The sequence below is a fragment of the Apis cerana genome, linkage group LG2, assembly GCF_029169275.1.
Source record: "Apis cerana isolate GH-2021 linkage group LG2, AcerK_1.0, whole genome shotgun sequence".
Lineage (NCBI taxonomy): Eukaryota > Metazoa > Arthropoda > Insecta > Hymenoptera > Apidae > Apis > Apis cerana.
The window spans coordinates 14,037,781-14,060,239 of record NC_083853.1 but is presented as its reverse complement, the minus strand read 5'-3'; the positions used below and the strand labels follow the sequence as shown (position 1 = coordinate 14,060,239).

General features: G+C 37.6%; 1 protein-coding gene and 2 long non-coding RNA genes across 3 annotated transcripts; 1 reads left to right on the top strand and 2 right to left on the bottom strand.

Annotated features, from left to right (window-relative positions):
• Positions 1–274: 274 nt before the first annotated feature.
• Positions 275–2,583, bottom strand: LOC133665687 (uncharacterized). Its single transcript, XR_009828869.1, has 2 exons — positions 2,446–2,583; positions 275–517 (listed from the first exon to the last, which is right to left on the bottom strand). It is a non-coding gene; the product is annotated as an uncharacterized LOC133665687 (long non-coding RNA).
• Positions 2,584–2,735: 152 nt separating this feature from the next.
• LOC108002888 (cyclin-dependent kinase inhibitor 1) lies at positions 2,736–10,811 on the top strand. Its single transcript, XM_017064863.3, has 2 exons — positions 2,736–4,583; positions 7,621–10,811. Exons 1-2 carry the CDS (start codon positions 4,010–4,012, stop codon positions 7,719–7,721), a joined length of 675 nt encoding a protein of 224 aa, XP_016920352.1. The 5' UTR covers positions 2,736–4,009; the 3' UTR covers positions 7,722–10,811.
• Positions 8,727–12,596, bottom strand: LOC114578133 (uncharacterized). Its single transcript, XR_003698790.2, has 2 exons — positions 11,250–12,596; positions 8,727–11,117 (listed from the first exon to the last, which is right to left on the bottom strand). It is a non-coding gene; the product is annotated as an uncharacterized LOC114578133 (long non-coding RNA).
• Positions 12,597–22,459: the final 9,863 nt, after the last annotated feature.

The following is a 22,459-nucleotide window of genomic DNA, read 5'->3' as shown; positions in this document are numbered from 1 at the left end:
CATTTCTTAAGAATCGTTTTTTTCACGTTGCTCGCGCTATGCTGAAGCTGGCCACGATGATGGTGGTGTACCCATTGCCAGAAATTGCACTTCCGTTCCGCGAATTCCCACGGAAGTGGGTACAATCGCGACTACGACAAAAGATATTTTCGTATAACGTGCACCACCTTCATTGTTCCCCGCAACCATTCAATACTTCCACGCTGAACAATTAATAACGACCACCGCTAATGAACGATCAATGAAGGATCTTTGCAAAGAATTTTTAATGTCGTTTTCCTTTTTTTTTTTTTCTTTTTCTTTTTTAAGGGAGCAATGGTTGCCGATGAATGAAAATGTATTTGTTCACGCCTTAACGGATCCTCGTATCCTTGTTTCCAACCTCGATCTCGATCCACCACCTTGATCTCGATAAAGATGATTTATCACAGTTACGTTTTCATTCTATGGCGGCGTGCACGCGACGAGATAACATATACCAACGGTAAACTCGGATTCGATAGTGAAATTCTTCTACCTAGATGAAACAGGTGACTCTTTAGGTGGTAAATAGACTTGATGCAGACGCAGCCACGCGTCCTCCAGCCCTCTTTTCAAGACATAATATAAACACATGTTTCCTTGAGAAATAATCTAAAACGGCTCATCGTTCGGAAGATAGTGGCGGTAAACGTTATAAAAGGAAACGGTATTTGTTTTCTAACCTTCGTCTACAACGAACCATGAGAGAACACCTGTGTATGCAACGAAATACCTTGCTAAACGGGTACCCCACCTGACCGCAGATGAAAGAGAGACGGTAAGTCTTTGCGAAACGCAAAAAGGATTGTTTTACGCGACTCATTCGCTCGTTCTCCCCTCATTGAGATGCATCCGGTGCCACCCTCACCACTTTCTGGATGTTGCGTGGGATTTTCATTTTCAACAACACGCTTTGCAATCCTCTCATGAGAATTTGTCCTGCTACCGAATACATCTCTCGAGTTCTTTTATGTTCTTTCGTTTATTTATTTATTTATTTTTTTTTTTTTGATAAAATGTTTATTCATAAAATAGTGAATACGTATTATTAAGAAAAAAATAGAATCGAATAATAAACGATCATACATATAAAGATAATGATCTCGTAATAAATAAGAGATTTTTTTATAACAAATAAGTATATGTAATTGAATAATATATGAAATGCAAAAAACAATATATAAAAAGTCATTATCTGAATTTTCTTAGATTTGAACGTTTAAAATCTTCCCGCTAGTGTACAGTGACGCCATCTGGTTAGCCATACTTTTATCAGTGGGATATACACCAATACTATTTAATGTTAATACAATCAGGCTCTCTGATTGGTTGTGACGATCCGCGTACGGTCTGCTCGACGCGAGTTACCTCGTACGCGACAGAAAACTATTTCCCATTGCCTTCTACACGAGACACGTACGATTCGGGCCACGAGAACAACAATGAGGTAAATTGACAATTATCATTGAAAAGTGTCGATTCACCTCGTTTATTTCATATCTTTCTTTAGTAGGTTGTCGCAATAAACATTTTAACAATCATAAATTGTTACAAACATAAAGTTCAAAAAATATGTACGAATTCATCTTTTATATTTGTATAATAAATCAAAATTTATGTTCATTTACATATAAAAAATATAATTTTTTACATTTATTATTAATATTTTTCAATTCATCATTAAAATATTTGTATTTATCGTTATTGTTCATTTATAAATAATTAAAAATATAAAATCTCACTTTTCATCAATGAAATCAAAATATTCAATTGTGTAAAAGATCGAGGTATAATAAGTATGGATAAAAATTGATCTGTTTACCAGATTATTTTATTTTTTGCTTTACCAAGAACAGTTATAGATAGATAAAATCTTATTTTTAAATTTTGCAAAATATAGTATGTTCTGCTTTTCATCGTGGTGTCTAGGGACAATAGTTTATAAAGTTGAAATAAAATAATGATGATAATCTGAACAATATGCAAATAAATTCACTGTGCGTAATGTATTGCCATGCAAACATGGAAATCCGCCGAATAAACGTACGCACGAGTGTCCGTGATAAGATTACAGTCGTTGTTTTGAAAGCTGGACTTGTTTATTTTTCGTTTCTTTGTCAACATATAATGCGCTTCATTTTTTTTTTTAATCAATTATAAATTACTTATCATAAATTTATCAGATATATATCGAAAAATATATTTTAATTCAAAACATTTTGCAAGAAGGCTCTATTCATGAAATACAAAGATTACCTTTTGTAATTTCTTACTTTTAAAAGTGTTCTCAAACGCAGATTTAATTGTGCGTTAAACATAATTGTATGTTTAGTGAAAATGGAAGTCAACTATGATCAATCGCTTTTTCCAATCTTCCTTATAGTCCTCCTTTAATGCAAAAAAATAAAGTTGGATAGTATTTACCATAAACTTGGCATACTGGGACGCATCCGATGGTTACAATCAGCATTCTGCTCGTTTGTGTTGTCATGGAAGGGGCCAATAACTGTACAACCTTCTCGTACGTGTTTTCAAAGGCTCGAAATGCTGCGCTCAGGTCGAAGGAACTATACTCTGCAAATGGCGGTTATTTCGTTTCTTCCCTGACATGTGGAGAGGGTAAAGGGGTGATACCGAATGAGCCGAAGATAGCCGAAAATAGCCGATGTATTTAGAGGCTTGGTTACTTGCAATGAGAAGCGCACACTTCAGTCGCTAGAGAGCGCTTTACACGTGTGGAACGTGTCTTCGCGCAACTCTGTGCGTTACAGAGCACGCACGCACCTCGTCAGCGTCAACATAACTGCGCAATCGTGTACGACCTTCTGCCGAACTTGGAACCACGCGCGTGTCTGACAGACGTGTATTTGGCGGGAAGCGTGATACTCTTTTCATTTGGATTTTATGTGGTATCGAAGTCGATTCAGTGGCTCCCCACCGTGTCAGCGAACAGCATATTGGTGCTTTCGGGCCGTGTGCAATAACGTTTTCAGCAAAATTGTCTTGTGTCGAACGAGAAATCTTGAGTGATATATTTATGTATTTCGCATTACACGCATGGACGGGATAATTATAAACTCAAAAAACTGATATATAATCAGTTTTTAATTTCAACAATAACGTGGTAACCTTCGCGGGAACACGTCGAAACACGCTCGCCGTTTCTTGAAGCCTCACGCGCAAGTGCGTGCGACGTTGCCGGCTTTTTCTTCCCGCGGGCTATATTGACGAATTTGTGAGAAAAGGACAAAAAAACTTAAAATCGTAATCAATTATCGACATCAATTTTAGTTATTATGACCGTGGAAATATATACCGATATTTGAGAAAATATGAGATAGTTGTTGCTGTTTTCCTATCTTACCTCTCACTCTCTCATCGTGGTACGCAATAGTGTGTTTACCGTGTTGCCAAACTTTCTAGTTTATCGTACACGCTTCAGTTGTGGATGATATATTCGGAATTAAAATATATCTTCCGATTCACGGATGTATACCGCAAAAAATCAGTATTGCGAAGTGTTTGGTGGATCCATGATCGAATCAACAGTCAGCGTAATCGTGAGACGACGCTGAGCACGGCCATTATTCGAAATTCGGTGGGTCGCGCCACGACAACGTTGCCACGTCTTCGCAAGCCGCGAGTATTTCAACGTTCTGTGAACGATTCCTGGAAGAATCATCTCCGTAAACGGGACGTATATAATATACGTGTTGAAATTCATAAGAAAAAAAGATTGTTTTCTAACATCGCGCTGTGCGCGTATCGAAATCGTTCGAGTGTGTAATTTAGTAGTGGTGTATCGCGATTTGGAACACAGACGCTGGGAGAAAGACAGAAAGAGACAAAGTGAGAGAAGGAGTATAAAAGAGAGAAAAAGTAGACACTAAGTGAAGAGAAACGGAAGCTGTTTGTTCGTGAAAACACTTGGTTATTGGTAACTGCGACGGAGAACAGCGACGTTGCCGGCGTGAAAGACTAACAAAATATGAGCGCTCGAGTGTTGAATCCGGTGATGATGACGGAAATGAGCAGGAATTTGGGTGGAGGACGAACGGTGCCGAGCAGAGCAGCCCTTGCTCGTGTTCGAAGGGACCTATTCGGACCCGTCGATCACGCCGCGGCTCGTGCATTGGCGGAACGAGAGCTTCGCGCTCAATCCATACTTGATGCCGAGAGATGGGGATTTGACTTTCACTTGGAAATACCAAGAGCTAATTCAAGGTACGAGTGGGAGTTGGTTACACCACAAGATGTGGTACCCGAACCCTATGCCCTACGAGGTATGCCCTACTTAAGGAAACACGCACCTAGTACACCACGAAAAGTACGGGATTCATCGCCCACTACAAGATTTCTTCGTAAAGATCTTTCGTCTCCAGTAACTCCAATTCTCTCGAAATCTGAAAGAACGCCGCCTCAAGAGCCAAGAGTACCGCAAATCGGTGAAATCACAACCAACGATCTGTTCGATTTTGACTCGGATAAGAAAACGTATATCGTCGAACCTACTACCCCCGTTTTACCAACCTCCGCAACGAGGAAACAGTCCTCTATAACCGGTAAGCGATAACATATTTTTTCTATCTCATAATTGCTATTGTACGGAGTGAAGTAGGGCGGCAACGTGCCATAAGCACGTGCGCTTCTCGCGGTACCATTAGAAATTGACCGACGCGCCAGTTGCTATGTTCCGCTATACAGGAACTTTTTCGCTTATTTTTAAAAGCATCTTTATTAAAGAACTAACTCATCTTTAAATGAATGAATCACTTATATTCATCTCGTACAGTTACATTCAATATCAATGATTCTTAATCGCTTGCATATTAAAATATTGCAAATACTAATTTTCCATTTTTTATTTCATTTTTTGTTTTATTTTTTATTCTTTTTCTTTTTCTATTTTTATCAGATAACAGTAATTTATATTTTGCATCATAAATTGTACATTTTACGCGAGTAAATAAAAAATAAGATATTTTTTTTTGGATTACCATTGCATTCGTCAAAGAATATAATTTCCTTTTTCGTTTTAATCTTTTCAATAAATCACGCGAAAAGTTATGTAATTATATGAGAATATAAGATTTCTTGAATTGTTTCATTTGATCGTTACGCATTATCAAAGTTAATTAGGCATTATTTATACGGGAAGTAGTTTATCCTAGGTCAACCTAATTCGTCGATTGACAAGGTCGCTGCAATTTACGTAAATTACATAAGCATTTGATAAAGAGAAATGAAAAAACGGCCTGAAAAAAGGATTCAAATCCCTTCTTATCTTCTAATGTACCATATTTAGAACCGTCAATAATTTTAGGTTCGTTAAGAGATTGTCATGCATCGACTTCATATGAAACACGTTAAAAGATAGATAAAACTATTCTATTATCGTGGTTACGATAAAATTGACGGCAGAAAAAATCTATCGTAAATACTTTTTTTTTTCTCTCGGATAATTATTGGTCTGATAATTCAGTATATATTAACGTAAACAAGGATGACATAACGATAAATATTATTCGTAATTTTTCTATTAATCGACCAAACAACGGAATACGCCATCCAATTACGCGTATCTCCCATTTACAAAAGTAGAGGCGAATCACGAGCATCTCTTTTTCTCATTTTCGGCGGCACAAGATTTTCCGCGTTGCGTCCGTCCGTGTGTTGTTACACGGCCATTTTGTTTGGACCCATACTTTACGGTCTAGTTCCCCTTTTTTTTCGCCTATTTATTATTCGGGCGTGCACACCACCCACGCGACGCGACTATTTCTGGACGTGACTCGTCATATGTCTCGCACGCACGCATCTACACGCGTGTAAACATATTTTGCGTCGTAGCAGTTTACACTTTTGTTTATGTATACTTCGTTTCGTGTCGCGGATCTGAGAATTATCAATTCGAGAAAATTATTCGCAAAAAACACTGATCCGAAGATGAGATGAATCAACTTGATCGTCACAATTTTTCCAATTTTTATAATCTTAACTGCAATCGATACACGGTTAATTGTATCGAGCGTAATTGGATTTACTTATAATGATTTTTCGATTGATCTAAACTGGACGTGGTCGCGTGCTGCGCGTGACGGTAACCGTTATTATTAGTTAACGATAAAATCGTGCGATACGCTCGCCATTCGATTAACCGGATCGATACACAACGCTCGTTTTGATCTTTCGATGAGATCCGTTCCGAGTAACGAGTGTAAACCCCTCCTCCCCTCCAACACTTTTTCGAGTATACGGGAGCAAAAGTGCGTGCACGAGTCGTAACGTACGCGAGCTCGCTCTTGGCATCGAGGGTACGAATGGGGGTGCAGGGAATGATTTTCCTAACGTACGTTATTAATGAGCCGCGCGCGGTCAGCTGTGCAGTCCATATGGGGGGTTGCGCACCCCCGTTCCATTCTGCTCCGCGCAGCCCCCTCGGTCATCAGCTTTTGTTCGCGCGCGCGAGCATCGTGCGAGCGATACCTCCTGCACGTTGCGCGCATGGGGGTATCAGCTGTGCTCACAATCGTGCATCACTGACAAACAACCCTCTGGATGGCACGCTACGTGGGGTGGGTCGATCGGTATTTAAAATCAGGATTAGTTAGCTAGCACAGTGTTCGCAACCCGCATGCACGAGCTATTTAAATTGCACACGACGATTTCGTGCGATATTGCGCGAACGTCTACTTTTCAAAGGGTTACGTTAGAATGGCTGGTTAAAAAAAAAAAAGAAAAAGAATATTCGCTTTTTTTTACGTTTCTGATTCTATACGAGATACGAGGAGGAGATGATACGGAGAGGGGTAAATGGCATCACAGCTGCCTCTCGAGTGTCCATAATTCGTGTCGCGTGGCAATGCGATCGAATTTAGACGGTTAGAGGGTTAGTCAGAGAAATTGAACAGATGCATAGAATTTTCCCGTGGAAATTCGCCAAATGTCGCCTCGAAAAGGGAATCAAACGGTGGTTCGTGGGGACTGAATGTGCGACGTTATATGACTCACGATTACGAGTATTAGACTAGGTTGGATTGTGTTTTTCTGCAGGCTTCTTATATCATGACTCAGAAGAGAAGTTCGCAAACAGAAAACGCATATGGGAGAAATGAAATTGCATGTATCTTATTCCAAACTATTTGTCCGCATTTATCTTTCTCTATAACCGTTGTTGTGCTCTACACACTTGAATGCTTTAATATTGCCAAGATTTGCGTGTATCTTATCAAACGCCGATATATAATTAACAAGCATGTGCGTCGATACTGTATTTGTAAAATTATCGCGATTTGGCGTACGTGCATTGGTTAAGCTACATCGTACGCGAGGTCAAATTTTATATTGCATGCGATTAGAATCGTTACGACTTATAATGTGTTGAATTATATTTGTGAATGCAAATTTCATTATTTTCTTCGTTGCATCGTATCATCAACTTTCGAAAAAAATGTAATCTTCCGTAATTATTATTGTTTTCATGATCGATCGCCGATATCAGCGGAATCTCTTATCACAGAGAAGATGCATAGAGTTAACGAAAGTGAGAAAATAAGTCGTGTATTTATCTATACATGTTTGCTTGTTGTGTGTTTTCAGACTATATGAAGAGTCGTAAACGTAGCCTAAACGGTAGCGCGAAGAGCATGATAGAGCCGCCGGAGAAGATCGCTCGCAACGCGGGTCAGATACGCAGCTAAAAGCCTTCCAGCTTCCTCCTTCAGCCTCGCTGTCTTCTTCCATCTCTTTGGAGCGCGAGTGGGACCGGAAACACGAAGCATCACTGCCAGGAGGAACGAGAAAGGCAGAAGCTTTGGCAAGGAGGCGCGAGGTCCGTTGGCTGTGCCATTCACGTAGATTTATCCGCCATGAATATATAGGCGAAAACGGTGGGGAAAAAAGAAACGAAATGTAGTGCCGTTTTTTTTTCATCGCGTATACTTTCGTGGCCACGCCACGGAAAATACAAAGTACATAGTAACAACAGCGACTATAATTATAAAATAATGAACAGAGGATGCACGATATTCTACGGTTGTTGCTGTCATCTTTATATTTCTTTTTTCTTCTTTTTCTTTTTATATGTCATTTGCGTCGTATGTTCTTTTGCATTAAGCTAAACACAGAGTAACGATAAGAATATATATAAATATATATATATATATATATATTTAAATATATATATTTTTATATATATATAGCGCGACAGGGAAAGAAAGAAAGAGAGTGTGCGTGCGTGAGTGAGTGAGTGGGTGTGTGCGTTTTTTTCACGAAATTAATTAATGTAATATATTGTCCGTTTAATTCTAAAATGAAGCGAGAGTGGATGAGTGATTATAATGGAATTGTTGCATACATACACTTTAATACGAGCGTAAGGAGACAAAAAATATATAAATATTTTTTAGGACACAACGTAGATTTTAAGATATTAGGTATTAAGTGAAAGTGCATTGCGTTTCTATCAAAAAAAAAAGAAAAAAAAATTTCGCGCAGTAAAGGCCACTTGAGCCTGGTCTACGAACGTTTGAAAATCAGAGGCTGTTTCGACTTAAACTCTGTGAGTTTTCATCGACCTTTCAATTCGATGGAGATTCCCAGAGTTTTAATACATCAATAAAAATGACGCTAGATAGATCAAACGAATTTCGCGATAATTTCGACTGTAATTCTTGAAACGATCGCGAAATTATACGACGTCAGTGTTTTTGTTTTTTTCTTTTATTTTTTCCTTTTTTTTTTCCTTTATATATTTTTTCAAGAGACAAAATTTAAAGCATAATTTTTATACATTTGAGAATATAAAAGGAACGCAATCATATTTTTTTTTTAGCCGAAAAGAGACCAGCCTCAAGGACAATAAACGGGGAGAAAGATATGATTTAGATATAGTTTGTTACCCATGTTTAAGCATTGATCTCCTGTACGACTTTAAGAAAGTACAGCCGATGCCAAATCAGCCCCGCGATTTGTTTCTTACCTTATACTTTCGAAGAAGGAACCATTATCGTATTTGGCTTTCTCTTCATCTCTTTCACTTCATCACCTTGAATCCGGTTAAGTGTTAGTATGATTAGAGATCTAAAGCTTCGTGAAGATTGCAATATCTGAAAAATATTCTTTTTCCACAAAGAAAATCATTGGATGAATTGCATCGCGAGTTTCATAGAAGTATGGCGATCAAAGCTACGATTGATTTTATCTTATATTAATTGTAGGATGCAATCTTCGTTTAGCTTTTTTTTTTTTTTTTTTATAAAGTTTTGTATTTTCCTATCATAATTCATCTGTTTGTACAAATCATCACGAATAATTCTCACATTTTAAATATTTTACAATCAGACTTTAGATATTGGTGGTGTGGCGTGATCAAAGCCGTTAAAAGACGTACTCCGACTTTATAATATAGAAATATATTAAAAGTTGTTATTCATTTTCTGAAATTTCATCATATATATATATATATATATATCGAATAAAATATATTCGAAATTATTATATTTGACGAGTACAAATCGTAATTTCTGGAGGTCTTTAAACGGTTCTTGAAAAATTATGCAACTTGTATTCGAATCGTCTTATACCGTGTTAACGAAAGTACGAGGTTTTGACGTACAATATGATTTACGAACCAAAACTTTTCTACGTTACTTTCTTCATCGCGGATGAATTTACGCAAAACGTAATATTAAATGTAAATGTAATTTGTATATCTTAAATGGTATATTGATTTTATAATGGTAGCTGTTTATTACAAGTTTCTTTTTGTTTATGATAATTTGGTTTAACGCCATCCTATGAAGTAATCTCCCTCAATCGTATCTCCCATTCCCGGTACACTTTGTTTTCCGTTCACTCTTTTTTTCCCACTTTGAGATTATAATTCAAAAATACGACTGGTGGTTACAAGCTATTTTTTTCGTAGTTCACTCGCGAAGTGCGCTATGAGTGGTGAAGAATTGATTCTTTGTGGAATTCTAATGGTCGTTTTTCATACCGGTTACTCTGTATTCGATGTTTCAATGGCGCTTTCATGGCTACGATACTCGTACACTATGAGAGCTTCGCGGTAAGAAATCAAATTGACGTAAAACATTTTCATGCGAAAACGCGTTTAAATATTGTTTCTTGTCGATAAAAAGCTTTTAATATGCTGACTACTCATACGGATAAGCACGTGAAGATCGTGACGAATTATCGAAACAAAACGATGATTAACGGCAGACTATGTGCACGAAAAATTATGTTCTCTTTTTCTATCGATGTGAAAAAAGAAGCGACGAATGACTATGGAATCTCGTCAGATCTGAGAGAGAGAAAGAGAGAAAGAGAAAGAGGAGGAGGGTCACGATGCAAGGAGAAGAAAGTAGTCTGCCGTAGAGAAAGAAACGAAAAAAAATAGTAAAAGAGAATAAATCTTATGTCTATGTAACCCTGTGATGTATTAGTATGATCTCAGTAAACATAACTTAGCGTGTACTTCTTATTTGTAATAAGTATAGATGTATTATGCGTTTCACACATGACGTAACGTCCCAGTAAAAAAAAGTGTGAAAGGTTGCATATGTTTGAGCACGTGTGTACAATGTTTGTTTGCGTGGGTGAATGTTAGAATAAAAAGGGTGAGCAGAAATACCCAGTGCCTCACTTTCAGTTGGTATTCATGTAAGAATTCTATGTGTAACGACAATATTATATAAACTATAATCATAAGAGAGTCTAAAAAAAAAAAAAACTAACCTACATAAGTGAATGCCTATGTTTATTAAAAAAAAGATTTATCTGAAAAACTTTATAGTATCTTTTTTTTTACAAGCCTAATATCCATACCTTATTTTATGTATATATATATATATATATATATATTTACTGGGTAGTCGTTACTCGATAATGATGCATGAAATAATTGCACTCAAATTTTTGTTCTCTATATCCCACCCATTTCATTCACCCACGTTGTTAAAATATCTTTTTGTACTCTCTTTATATTACTTAACCTAACATTTTCATATTCCTTCTCAAATGTATCATCTTGTTACAGCAGAGCACAACGCATCCTAGAACCTCTTGAAATCTCCCACTCCAATCTCCCTACGCTGCATAGAAACATAGAAAATTAGTTCGTTGTGAAAAATTGAGACAGGTGCAGGTGCAACGGAAGCTGTATGCAACAGAGTACACGAAGCTGACTAAGCAGGTGCTTCTGGGCCTGCGTATGTAATACTTACCTTTTGGGTAAGTGATATTTGACATTTTGACTTTATTTCAATTTCATTTTTAAAATGGTACAAATATATGTTGCGAAAGATTTAAATTTTGATAAACGGAAATTTGATTTACATCGAGGTAAGAAAGAAAAATAATTTGCCACATAAATTTTAAATTGATGGTTATGAACGTGAAATGCAAACAGCGCGGTCGCCTCGCGTGGTCAAATTTGCAAGTAAATTAACACCGAACAGAGGATGTTGATACAAAGTCTGCGCATATTGAATACAAAGTGCATACAGCACTTTTGGCTTGTATTTTCTAATTGAACATCTTAATTCACATACGACTTTATGATTTCTTGGCGCGATTTTTAATTACATTTCCGATTATAAATATATCGGATGAGAACAATGCATCGAACGATGGTCGGAATAGAACATTTGATTTCAATTTGAGTTATTGGATCGTCGCGTGAATATGAAATCGAGGTCAGAGGATTATGCAAGAATTTCTTCAGTGAATCAGAAATTTTCTTTGGCTGGATATGAATAATCAATGAAAAATTGAAGATTCAAATAATAGATTAGCATTGGTGTTTTCTTAAATTTTTACAAACATGTGAGAAAAATTTTTTATAAAATTTTTTTTTTATTCAAAGAATATATCTTTTTTAAAACTTCTTTTTTAAATCTTTTTAGAAAATGCTTTAAAGAATGATGTCCGAATTTTTCTACAATCCATATTCTCTTAAATGTTTGAATATATATATAATATTCGTTTTATGTTTTGAACAGGTATATATAATGTCTTACTCTTTATTGTAACATTTTTTTTCTATATAAAAAATAAATTTATTTTTAACAATATGTTTGATTAATTTTTTATAATTTTTTAATTTTCAATTAATTTTTAATTAACCGATTCTACGAATTAAATTATTAAATCGCTTATCTTTATATATTTAATTTTAATTTGACGAGAGAAATAATGATTCTTGTACGAACGTATATACCGTGCATTTGACCCAATATGCATCGCTGAAATTTCGAAAATCGTTTAATAGAAACGAACAGGTTTGTTTGTCTGGCTCCTTTTTTCCGTAACTCATGTCCTCGTTGTGCCTCGACGTATAAACACGCACGTTCACTATAGTTATGCTTCTATGCAATCTCTGTTGCTAGGCGCACCTCGGCCCACCAACAGTATTTTTAGACGATACGCTCACATTTCGACGTTCATTCTTGAATGAGAGTACCCTGTTCGTAAACCCGTCCAATACAATCCGAAGAATTTCTTAAATTCCAATATCGATTTTCTATAAAAGAAAGAGCACAAATGCATTATTGAAATAATAAATAAAATAATGCGATATTTTATTGAAAATACTTTGTGTTACATTATAATACATTAGTTTTTATATAGTTTTTAAATATTATTGCTGCCTTTAATAATGCCGCAATGTTGCTTATGCTGCACATCTCATCACTTGATGCAATAATTGCAAAAGTATAGCTTCGTTTGCGGAATTGTTCAATTATACAGAAAATATTTCACACGTATGTTAATAATTATGCTTGTTTGATTTTAATATGGAAATGTATTAATTATCGTCATATAAATAATTAAAATGACGGTATTAAAAACATTAATTGTTTAATTTTTATAGAATTACGTTTTACGTTCAAAAGGTCTCGGGGATGAAAGCCGGAAGTGACCTCGATTTTATTATCGACTTACTACCGTGAGAATTTATATACGTAATAACAGACAACGTTCCTGCAAATATTGATAATTTTATTTCTATCATAAGTTTCATTTAATGAAAAATAATTTAAATTTTTAAAAAAAAATTTTTAATTATCCTTAATACATGATATATATATTCATTAAATAGGTTGTGTCAATAAGCTGTCTATAAACTGTTTGATTATGGTTAAAAAAAAATGTATCATTCTTTTGAATAGTTAAATTGATTTTGAAAAATAATACATTGAGTGTGATTATTATGACAAATAAAAAAAAAATTATTATAATAAATAGAAATATTCCTTTGGAATTTTGCGATAGTAGCGACAAGTAGTGGTCAAAGAAGGAACTGAAAATGTCGGTAACTAGGCCCATTGGCGGAGATACCGATTCACAACAAACCCAGATTCAAATTTACATATAATTCCGTAAAATAACGTTGATTTTTTTTAGATTAGATTTCAAAACGGTATATTTAAATACTATTTTATAAGATAATTGTATAATATATTATTATAATATTATAAATCAAAGCACAAATTTATTAAATTTAAAATTATCTCTACTTTTCAAAGATAAATAAGATATAAATAAGATCATAAATAGTTATAATATTTTTGGACTTAAATTTTCGATCTAGCAATATGAATTAAATTTATCTTTATACTTTTTAATCAATTTTTAATTGTGAAATTTTGTTGAAAATTACAAGTCGTATAAAAATTTATCGGAAGAAATCTTACAATTAGATATTGATAAAAAAAAAACACTCGTTACATAAATAACGGGAAATATTACGACATCTCGGAAAAAATATTGCGATTCAATCATGAAACTCCAGCTGCTTTGTAAACCGGAAGTCGACAGTGCTGTGCCATCCTGATATCATTTGCCTGCGATTAGAAACGATAGTCCACTTCCTTGTTAGAGGATTTTAAACGCACGCTGCAAAAACGGGAAACTATAACAACGTTGGTTGATTATAAATTTCGAAATATGTCGCTTGACACCATGGAGATTCCTTCGTATCTTGACGAATGTTATCGTTGAAATATAAAAATTTTATGACACAAATCTTTCGTGTGCCCAAATCTTTCATCTCGTTTATTGCTCATTTTAAAGATAATCTTGAGATTTCTTCGATTTCTCAAAGAAGAGAGGGACAGAGCACAGTAGTAGGGGTGCTGGCCGTTATTTAAAGTAGTGTTCGGCATTATTTTCGGACATCGACTTCCTGAAGAAGAATCTCCTTTGGATTTGCCTCTTACAAATTGCGCCACGGGTGCAACGTACCTGTTGTTTACCACATAGCGGGTTCAAAGCCCGGTCAGTGCAACGGTCCTCCACCTTCCCTGCCTTCCTACCCTGCTCATCTTTCTTGCCCCACCATCGATGAAGATCCCATCCCCTACCGTCGGCTTCTTCAAGTAAGGACAAAGCGGTAGTTGCCTGTAGTTCAAAGTCTTGGAGGATGCGCAAGACGAGGAGCTCGCTTGTGCCTGTTTGTAAGGTATACATACACGCGCCGCTTGTGCTTCGATTCTTCCGCTTCTGTGATTGGTCTCCTCCTACAGATCATTTTTTTTTCAGCGAATTTTTTATCTACTAATCATTGCGGTAGATGGAGCTTGATCGCATCGTGCTTCGCATCGCGTATACTTCCTCAATGAAACGTTCATACAGATTTACCGTTAGTTAGTCGACGATAGATATCTAAGACTGGTTGCTTGTTGGCTTACCCACTGTTTGTAAACATTTTCAGTGATTCGCGGAAGGCACATGACAAAGTTGGTCACGTAGAACCTTGTAACACGATTATATATATATATATATATATATATATATATATATGTATACGTATATCCTTTAGGTTAGATACATGTACCATATTATATACGGAAGCTCATGAGAGTTCGCAGAGTGTCGAAAGAAGGTTGTTTCGTTGCAGTACGAAAGGGTGGAGAAGAAGAAGCGGGGTTGATAGTGTGGTAAACCAAGAGGAAAGGACAAACCAATCCAGAGGGAGGCCGTACTACGACGTAGTACTCCAGTGGGATCAGGGTTCAAAGCCCGGTCAACACCATGTCTATGGTTCTTTCTCCTACTACCTTTCTCTTTCTCTCCATCACGCTTCCCCCCTCTCTTCTTAAGCTTCCCCCACCTCGATCTCTCGTTGTACCTCGGTTATTTCATGACCACTACACACACGTGCTAAGCATCACCATGGACCTCTCTCTTTCTCCTCTTCTGACTGTCTCTTTCTCCGAGCATCGTGTTGGCCGCGGTGATTCACCATCGGTCGGAGATAAGGGGCCAATGAAAGGAAACCGTAGAGGGCAGCACCGGCGAATACGTGCTCCACTTGCCAGAGGAAAGGTGATATCGGGTAACGAAGATGAAAAATCACGAATCAGTTCCTGGCTCCTGTTTATCCCGTTCCTCGGTAGTTTACGATCATCATTTTACCTCGGGTAGAAAGCGAAAAGTAACATTGTCGAGAATTTTGCATCGAATCAAGAACTTCATCGTCGAGAGATCATTGCTACCAGTTTACGAGCTGACGTGTGGATTCCGGTTAGTTAAGCTTGAAATGGCATACTTTTAGCGCGGTGTATACAGGCCATCCTTAAAATATTGGTATATGATTCAGATACGTGTTCGTAATACGCGTCAGGATATGCATGAAAAAGTTAGTAAACAGAGAATGAAAGTCAGTCGTAAAATAAATTTACGTTCTTAGATTCTTCTGTATCAAATATAACCTCAAAGTTTTATGATAGTTTTGGTTTTTCCGGAATATAGATATACGAAATGTTCAAAATTTATATGGCCAATTTAAAAATATCCTGCCCATTTGGTGTAGCACAGCCATGTGGATTTTATGTGCGAAACTGATCAAGGAACCGGTTACACAAACATTCATTAAGCGATCAAAATTCTGGTCCCGAAATTACATAGTTATTGACAAACCTGACATTACTTTGCTTCTGTAAAGCACCCTTAATGATACTACTATATCCTCGTAACAAAGTATCAAAATATTTATAACCTTCGCTCGTCATCCCTACCAACTACTAGTAGAGGTGCTGATATAATTTGATTGTTCCCAGAATTACACGTTATTAATAATATTTTTAGTATTTGTGTTTAAAGAAATGATAAAAGTGCTGTGTCGCATGAAAATTCGAGTTATTAAGAAGCGGTGATCACCACACATACAGTAGCATAATTGCTACCGTACCTCGAGCTTTCGACGATCCTTGGATAATGGAGTAATAACGGTCATTAACACATTTCGCGAATCAAGTTCACCATAAAAATCTTTGTCATTCATAAAATTCGGAATCGATGCAGATTTTAGCGCATCATTATCTTACCTCGGTATTTAATCTCCTTCGAAATTAACTCGAACGAATGCGTCGTAAAACTTTTTCAACCATTGACAAATTTTTTTTTTTTTTTTTTTTTTTTACTTATTAGCGAGTTATTAGAGGCAGAAGTTGGAACGACGCATAAAACGAACGCTTTTTTATAGATTACATCGTATTTCGATTGTCGTTTTTAATTTAAACTCCTCTGAAACCAATTGATGTTAATTTGCGATGCTGCTTACAGGAATATTAGAACAGTTGACTGCAACGGATAATCATATGCGCGTACAATGCGTACTATACTAACGTCCTTGAGCGTAAGCGATCTGTTTACGAAAGGGACGTCGACCCCTTCGGTACTCGTACCCATTATGGTGCTAGTCGAAGGGGGGAAAGGATCTAAACGATATTGCGCGATATGTCAATTATGCGTACATTCATCATTTTCTTCGTTCGACTTTGTATTTACAATTTCTTCGATTAATTTACGAAAGGCAGCGCATTCTTCTACGCTCTTTTTTCCTTTACTCGTTCGTTTTTACGGACGAAATCTTAAGAGAAAAAAAAATATCACATCGAATTCTTTGAAAACGTTGGAGGTCTGCGTTAAAAATCTTACCTAAAATTGTCCGGTCTCTTAAGAAGGCGGAAGAAGAGGAAGATAAACGCAGGAAGTGTAAAATGGCGTTGAGGAAAGGGATGATTCCCTTTTCTTCGAAAACGTTTACCCCCAACGTTTTATTAATGCAGAAAGCAAGGATCTCTGAGCGAACTGATTGCAGCGTACTCGAGCAATTGTAAATTTTTTTCCCACCGTTACTCGATGGATTTGTATTCCGGGAAGCAATTTCGGCCCGGAGTCGGATAGTTTTCTTCGATTCGATTCACTTCCCGGATCTTCGAACCTTTAACACCACCACTTGCCTGTCTACAATTGAACAATGAAACAGAAGAAGAAACAGAAGAAGAAAATTATAGGACAGATCGGTGAACCGAGATCATTGTTCAAAGAATACGATTACCGTTAGATTCTTTTTCTAAAACTGTTAGGTTCTTTTTGTTAAGCTATTCCTACACACAATAACGCTTTCCATTTCTAGATATAAAAGAATGGGAAAAAGAAATTTAAAACATTGTTGATCTCGTGCTGGCCACTAACACACACAATCTTGTCAATTCGAATCAATTTCGAACGATGGGTACCCTTATATTCTACTATGTTGGGTTCCACGCAACAACCCACGTCCATCTTCATTTTCGTCAACGGCTCGAAATCGTTTTTTCCCCCGGTATCCTTAGCAACACGGTTTAGGCTCAAAACCGGATTGGACGAATAACAATACGGAAATTCTTGGGTATAAGAATTTCCAATGAAGCATACCTCTGGGAGATCGTATATCTATCCGACTCAACCTACTAAAACGCGTTGCTCACGTTTTTCCTATTTTGTTCTTCCGCTTCCTGGTTTAATGCTCTTGCTCGTTTTGCTCTAAAAACCACGTCCGTTTACACTTGTTTTCCTAACAATTTTTTCTTTCCCTCTCGGAATTAATTTTGGAAAATTTTTACAAAATTTTTACAATCTTTCTCCTCCCTTCGCGTCGCTCGAGAGAGCGGGATTCCATTTATACCCGACAACTAAACCCATAAAGTTTCAACAAACATTAAATTTGTCACGTCCCATGCTACTTCATGGTTCTTTTAAATCGTTCACCGGACTAAACTTTATCCGGTTGGGTAGACTTTGTCGCTCTCGGTTACATCCAGCAGTGAAAAAGTTTTTGTTGCCTGCAACCCTGCGAGCTGGGTCAATGTCCGAAAAATGACCTGCATCGGTCTGGTAGACACTGTAAGGCACTCACGTATTTTACCACACAATTTGAAGCGATGTGGTTGATAAACCAATGAATAAAGAAAAAAAATAAAAAAGAAGAAGAAGAAGGATGAAAGAGTTAAAAAAAAAAACTCCATCTTTTCTTTCGAAAAAAGAAAAAAAGTGCAATTGAATAACGTTTAGGAAAAAAAAGAAGAAGAAGAGGGAAAGGAAGAGAGAGAGGAAAAAAACATATCGCAAGGAATAAAATTAAATAAAAGGAAATACGTTGTATAATGTGAGCGGAGAAAATACGCACGATGAATAATGTAACGTAATGTGTATATTCTCGTAAAGGTTAGCGGATAGTATGGAGGAAAACGCAATTCGCGGTCGGGCTTCCGGAGGCAGAAACTTCTTCGCATGGGATCATCAGGGATACGGGAAAGAAAGGAGGGCCGAGAGCGGTACACGGGGCCTCGGGTAAGAAACCGTAATTGCCAGTCAGTGACTTTTGTAGCAGAAATTGCTCGTCCGCGATGTAGGAAAGCTAAGTTTAAGGAGCGATCCACGTACCGATCCAGGGAGCGATCCAAGGGACGAAGAACCGTGGCGTTTCGCGTACAAGAGATTGGAATTCGAACAAGAAATTATGGAACTGACCTTTGTATCGCCTATATACGATGGAGATAAATTCTTCCATCCGATATCTGTATAACATCTGATTCCTCCAACACGGGAATTGGCGACGATGGATAACGCTCTCCTTTTTTTTAGAATTTGCTAATTTGTCGGGGCAATTGGGAAGTTTACGGCTATCCCGTTGATTGTAAATTATAAGGCTCGAGTAAGTTGTAATATGCACGTGTAATTAAGGAAGTTTGATATCTTTTACTCGTATCTGTTTCTCGTAACGAGATGATACTAGGTATCTATTCCGTATAAAGTGCTTGGAACGTTCAAGAAATTATTTTCTTGTTATGTATTTCTTTTTTCTTTTCCTTTTTTTAACGACTCAAAGGTTTGTTAAAACTTTTATCGTAATTTAAGGATTTACCTTATTGGATAGAAGTATTGGACGGTATATGTACGAGCTTCGGATCGGATTATGGTCGTTCATAACGCTCTAAAGAAACATCCATAATTTCGAGAAGAGATTACGTTGTATTTTTGTACCGAGTCGTTAAGCTGTTTGAAACGCGTTTGCAAAAATGGCCTCGACCTTCGCATCGGATATGTTACACATATGCACATCCATGCGTATAGCGAGTTCATCTCTGCTCTTCCATTGTTTCAGCCAAAGTGAAAAATGTTTTTCATGGGAAAAAATTAATAACGCGAATCGGCCTCCTCAGCACCTGTATACTTGACTCTGTATGTATACTCGCGGCCGAGTTGCGGCCTGCATTAAACGTGCGTCAACCTCGGCCAATCTCTCGTTCGATTGCCTTCGACGATTATAACGATCGCGACCTTTTCTAGGTCATAGATCAAATTAACGAAAAATTGCACGATCAATTTGCACGAACACGGGATATTCGAAGATATTTCGATGCGTATCCCGGAGAATATCGAGTAGATTCATCTTTTTTTATGAGCAAAAATACGGAACGATTACCGCGATTGGGGGTTCGTAACACACACAATAATCTATACACCCACAATAGTCGTATTAGTCAGATTTATCCGAGCGACCGTGAAAAGAGATGATCGTCTTGCCAGTTTTGATCCGTCCTCGACCGAAGTTTCGACCTAAAGCATCGCCATTTTTAGCCACGATCTCGAGTTCGCCCTCGTTCTCTGTCCAATGGATCGTTTCTCGTCGAGCAGAAGGATATTTTAATAGCCTGGGGGACATTTATCGTAAACGGATCACGTTGAATGTCAAAATCGGGAAAGAAACGCGATCGAATATGTCGACGAAGATTCGATGTCCCCGTTATCTCTAGCGGTCCATTGTTGGAGAAACAAGTTGGTTTTAAGGTTAAAGATCTGTCTTTCTTCTTGCTCGTGTAAAAATAAATAACGAAGAAAATTCGCTCGAATAATTTTCCACGAAATTTTCCCTCTTATCGCGACTATGCAATTTACAATTCGCTCGTTAATCTCCTTCTTTCTTGTTGCACTTAATCGCTGCAAAAACCCGCGTCTCTTCCTCTCGCAAAGTTTAATCGCGGAGTCTTCCTGTACGATCACCTCGTTCGAAGAGCACGCCGTTTCCTTTTGCAGAAACAACACAAGAGACAAGATGGTAGCCAGCAACACCGACTATTAGATTGCCTACGAATTAATTTTTTCCACGTGCGAATACAATATAAATTTGGAAGGCACGGGCGCGTAAAAATATGTACACGTGTTTATTCAACGAAAATATACGAGAGAGTAAAAAAGAAAGAAAGAAAGAAAAATAAAGTAATGTTCGAAAAGTTTTTAATCGAGTGATAACAAGAGGGACAACGTTCAATTTGCATCGTGACGCGGCAAGAGATTGTTATCGCCATCGTCTTGTCATTCGACACCTTCCGTGCACCAGGCAACAAACTTCTAGATTTACCTTCGGTGACACTGTTGTTGCTAAGGGAATTCTATAACGTTCCTTTTTTCCTTTCTTTCTTTCCTTCTTCCTTCCTTTCTTTTTTTGCCATAATCGTAATCAATCCACCGGTCCGAGCTAAACCGCAAATCGGTGTCTCGTTATTTCTGTATCTCTGTCGAGATACCACGCGTGCACCACCATTCGCGAGAGTTTCTCTCGATTTCAGAGAGAACTATATATACAGTTAAACCTGTGCGCGGTTTCTTCCGCGCGCAAATGTGGCATGAATACAATCGAATCGCGACGAAACCGTGGCAAAAAGCTCGCCCGATCCACGTACAGAGGTACCGTTTTCCTTCGCCGTTCTGCCACGAGTGAGAAACACGAGCAATCGTAAACGCGGCGCGGAATAAATTGGCAGCGATGGCGTCCGAGCCGAATCGATTTTCCATCGGCCCGTTAAAAACGAGGAAAGAAATTCGAGATTCGTCTCGTATTTTCGTTGCGAAATTGCGCTTTGATAAAGCCGAGAAAAAGGAATCGAGGAGGCGAGGAGAGCGTTCGACGGAAGAAAAACGGGAGGGGTGCGTCACGGAACGAAATAAGGAGGGGAGGAGAAAAAGAGAAAAAAAAGAAAAGAAAAAGAGGGGAATGGGAGCAACGCCATTAAAATATCAGGGCAAATTCCTTGGACCGGCGAGTTCTGTTACGCCATATTTTTATTCTTCCTCTCAATTTGTTCCGTTCTTATTCCGCGCCGCCGTTTCATCCGTCATTTTCCTTACGAGATTTAATTTTTCTTATATGTCATCATCTTCTCTCTCTCTCTCTCTCTCTCCTTATTATTACCAACTTGTCGTTTTTATTTATTTTTCACAATTATTCGAGAAGTTTCGAATAGCGAAAGATCGAGCCATTTCTCTGTCTTCGTACGAGACATCTGTTCCCTTTGACTCGCCGTATTTCTCTTGTCGCGCGAGAAATGTTTTTTTTTCTTTTCTTTTTTTTTTTTTCCTTTTTTTTTCACGGATGTTGAATCGCTGCCAACAGCATTAATGAATCTTAACTGCCTGTCAGCTGTCGGCGAGATTACTAGCCTGTGATAAAAACCCGTTTGAACCTTTCATAAAAATAGACGCGAATTCGCCTTTGAACCAGTTACCCTTTTGCGATGATCGTCCATCGAGAGAAAAGAAAAGAAAAGGAAAAGAAAAAAAAACTTGAACATCGATAACAGATTAATAAAAGTACGTTATCAAAACGTGCGTTATTGAAGAAAAGAAATTATCGATAAAGGTCCAAAAAAAAAAAAAAAAAAAAAAACACGAAGAAAATCGAATTCCAGAAAATTCGTTAACCCGTATTGTACGGTAAAAGGGTTTAACCGTACAGTTCTCGAACAAATTTCTTCCCCCCTCGTGACCTTTCCGCAAGGGCACGCACCAATGACATCATCGCGCGCCCTTGCACTCGACGAGTAAAACGCGAACAGGTCGAACAACATCGACGAGATACGGTTGTGCACCGTGAGCACACAATCAACCGCGTTAAATCTGGTCGCAAGGGGCACGTAGCATGTACGCTTGGGCAAACCGCATCTCGCATCGTAGCCTTTACGATGTGTAAATCACAAATGTGAGACACGAAGGATCCCTTCTCTCTTCCTTCTTGTACACGGTCGCGCTATTAAAGTGTCTCCGAAGGGTTTTACGACGGGCAGAGAATTCTTTCGGTACATCGCGTAAAAGTGATTTCGCGAGC

Coding starts and splice junctions, on each gene's coding strand:
- LOC108002888 (XM_017064863.3), top strand. CDS start 4,010: ATGAGCGCTCGAGTGTTGAATCCGGTGATGATGACGGAAATGAGCAGG. Junction 4,584..7,620: donor GAAACAGTCCTCTATAACCG/GTAAGCGATAAC, acceptor GTGTGTTTTCAG/ACTATATGAAGAGTCGTAAA.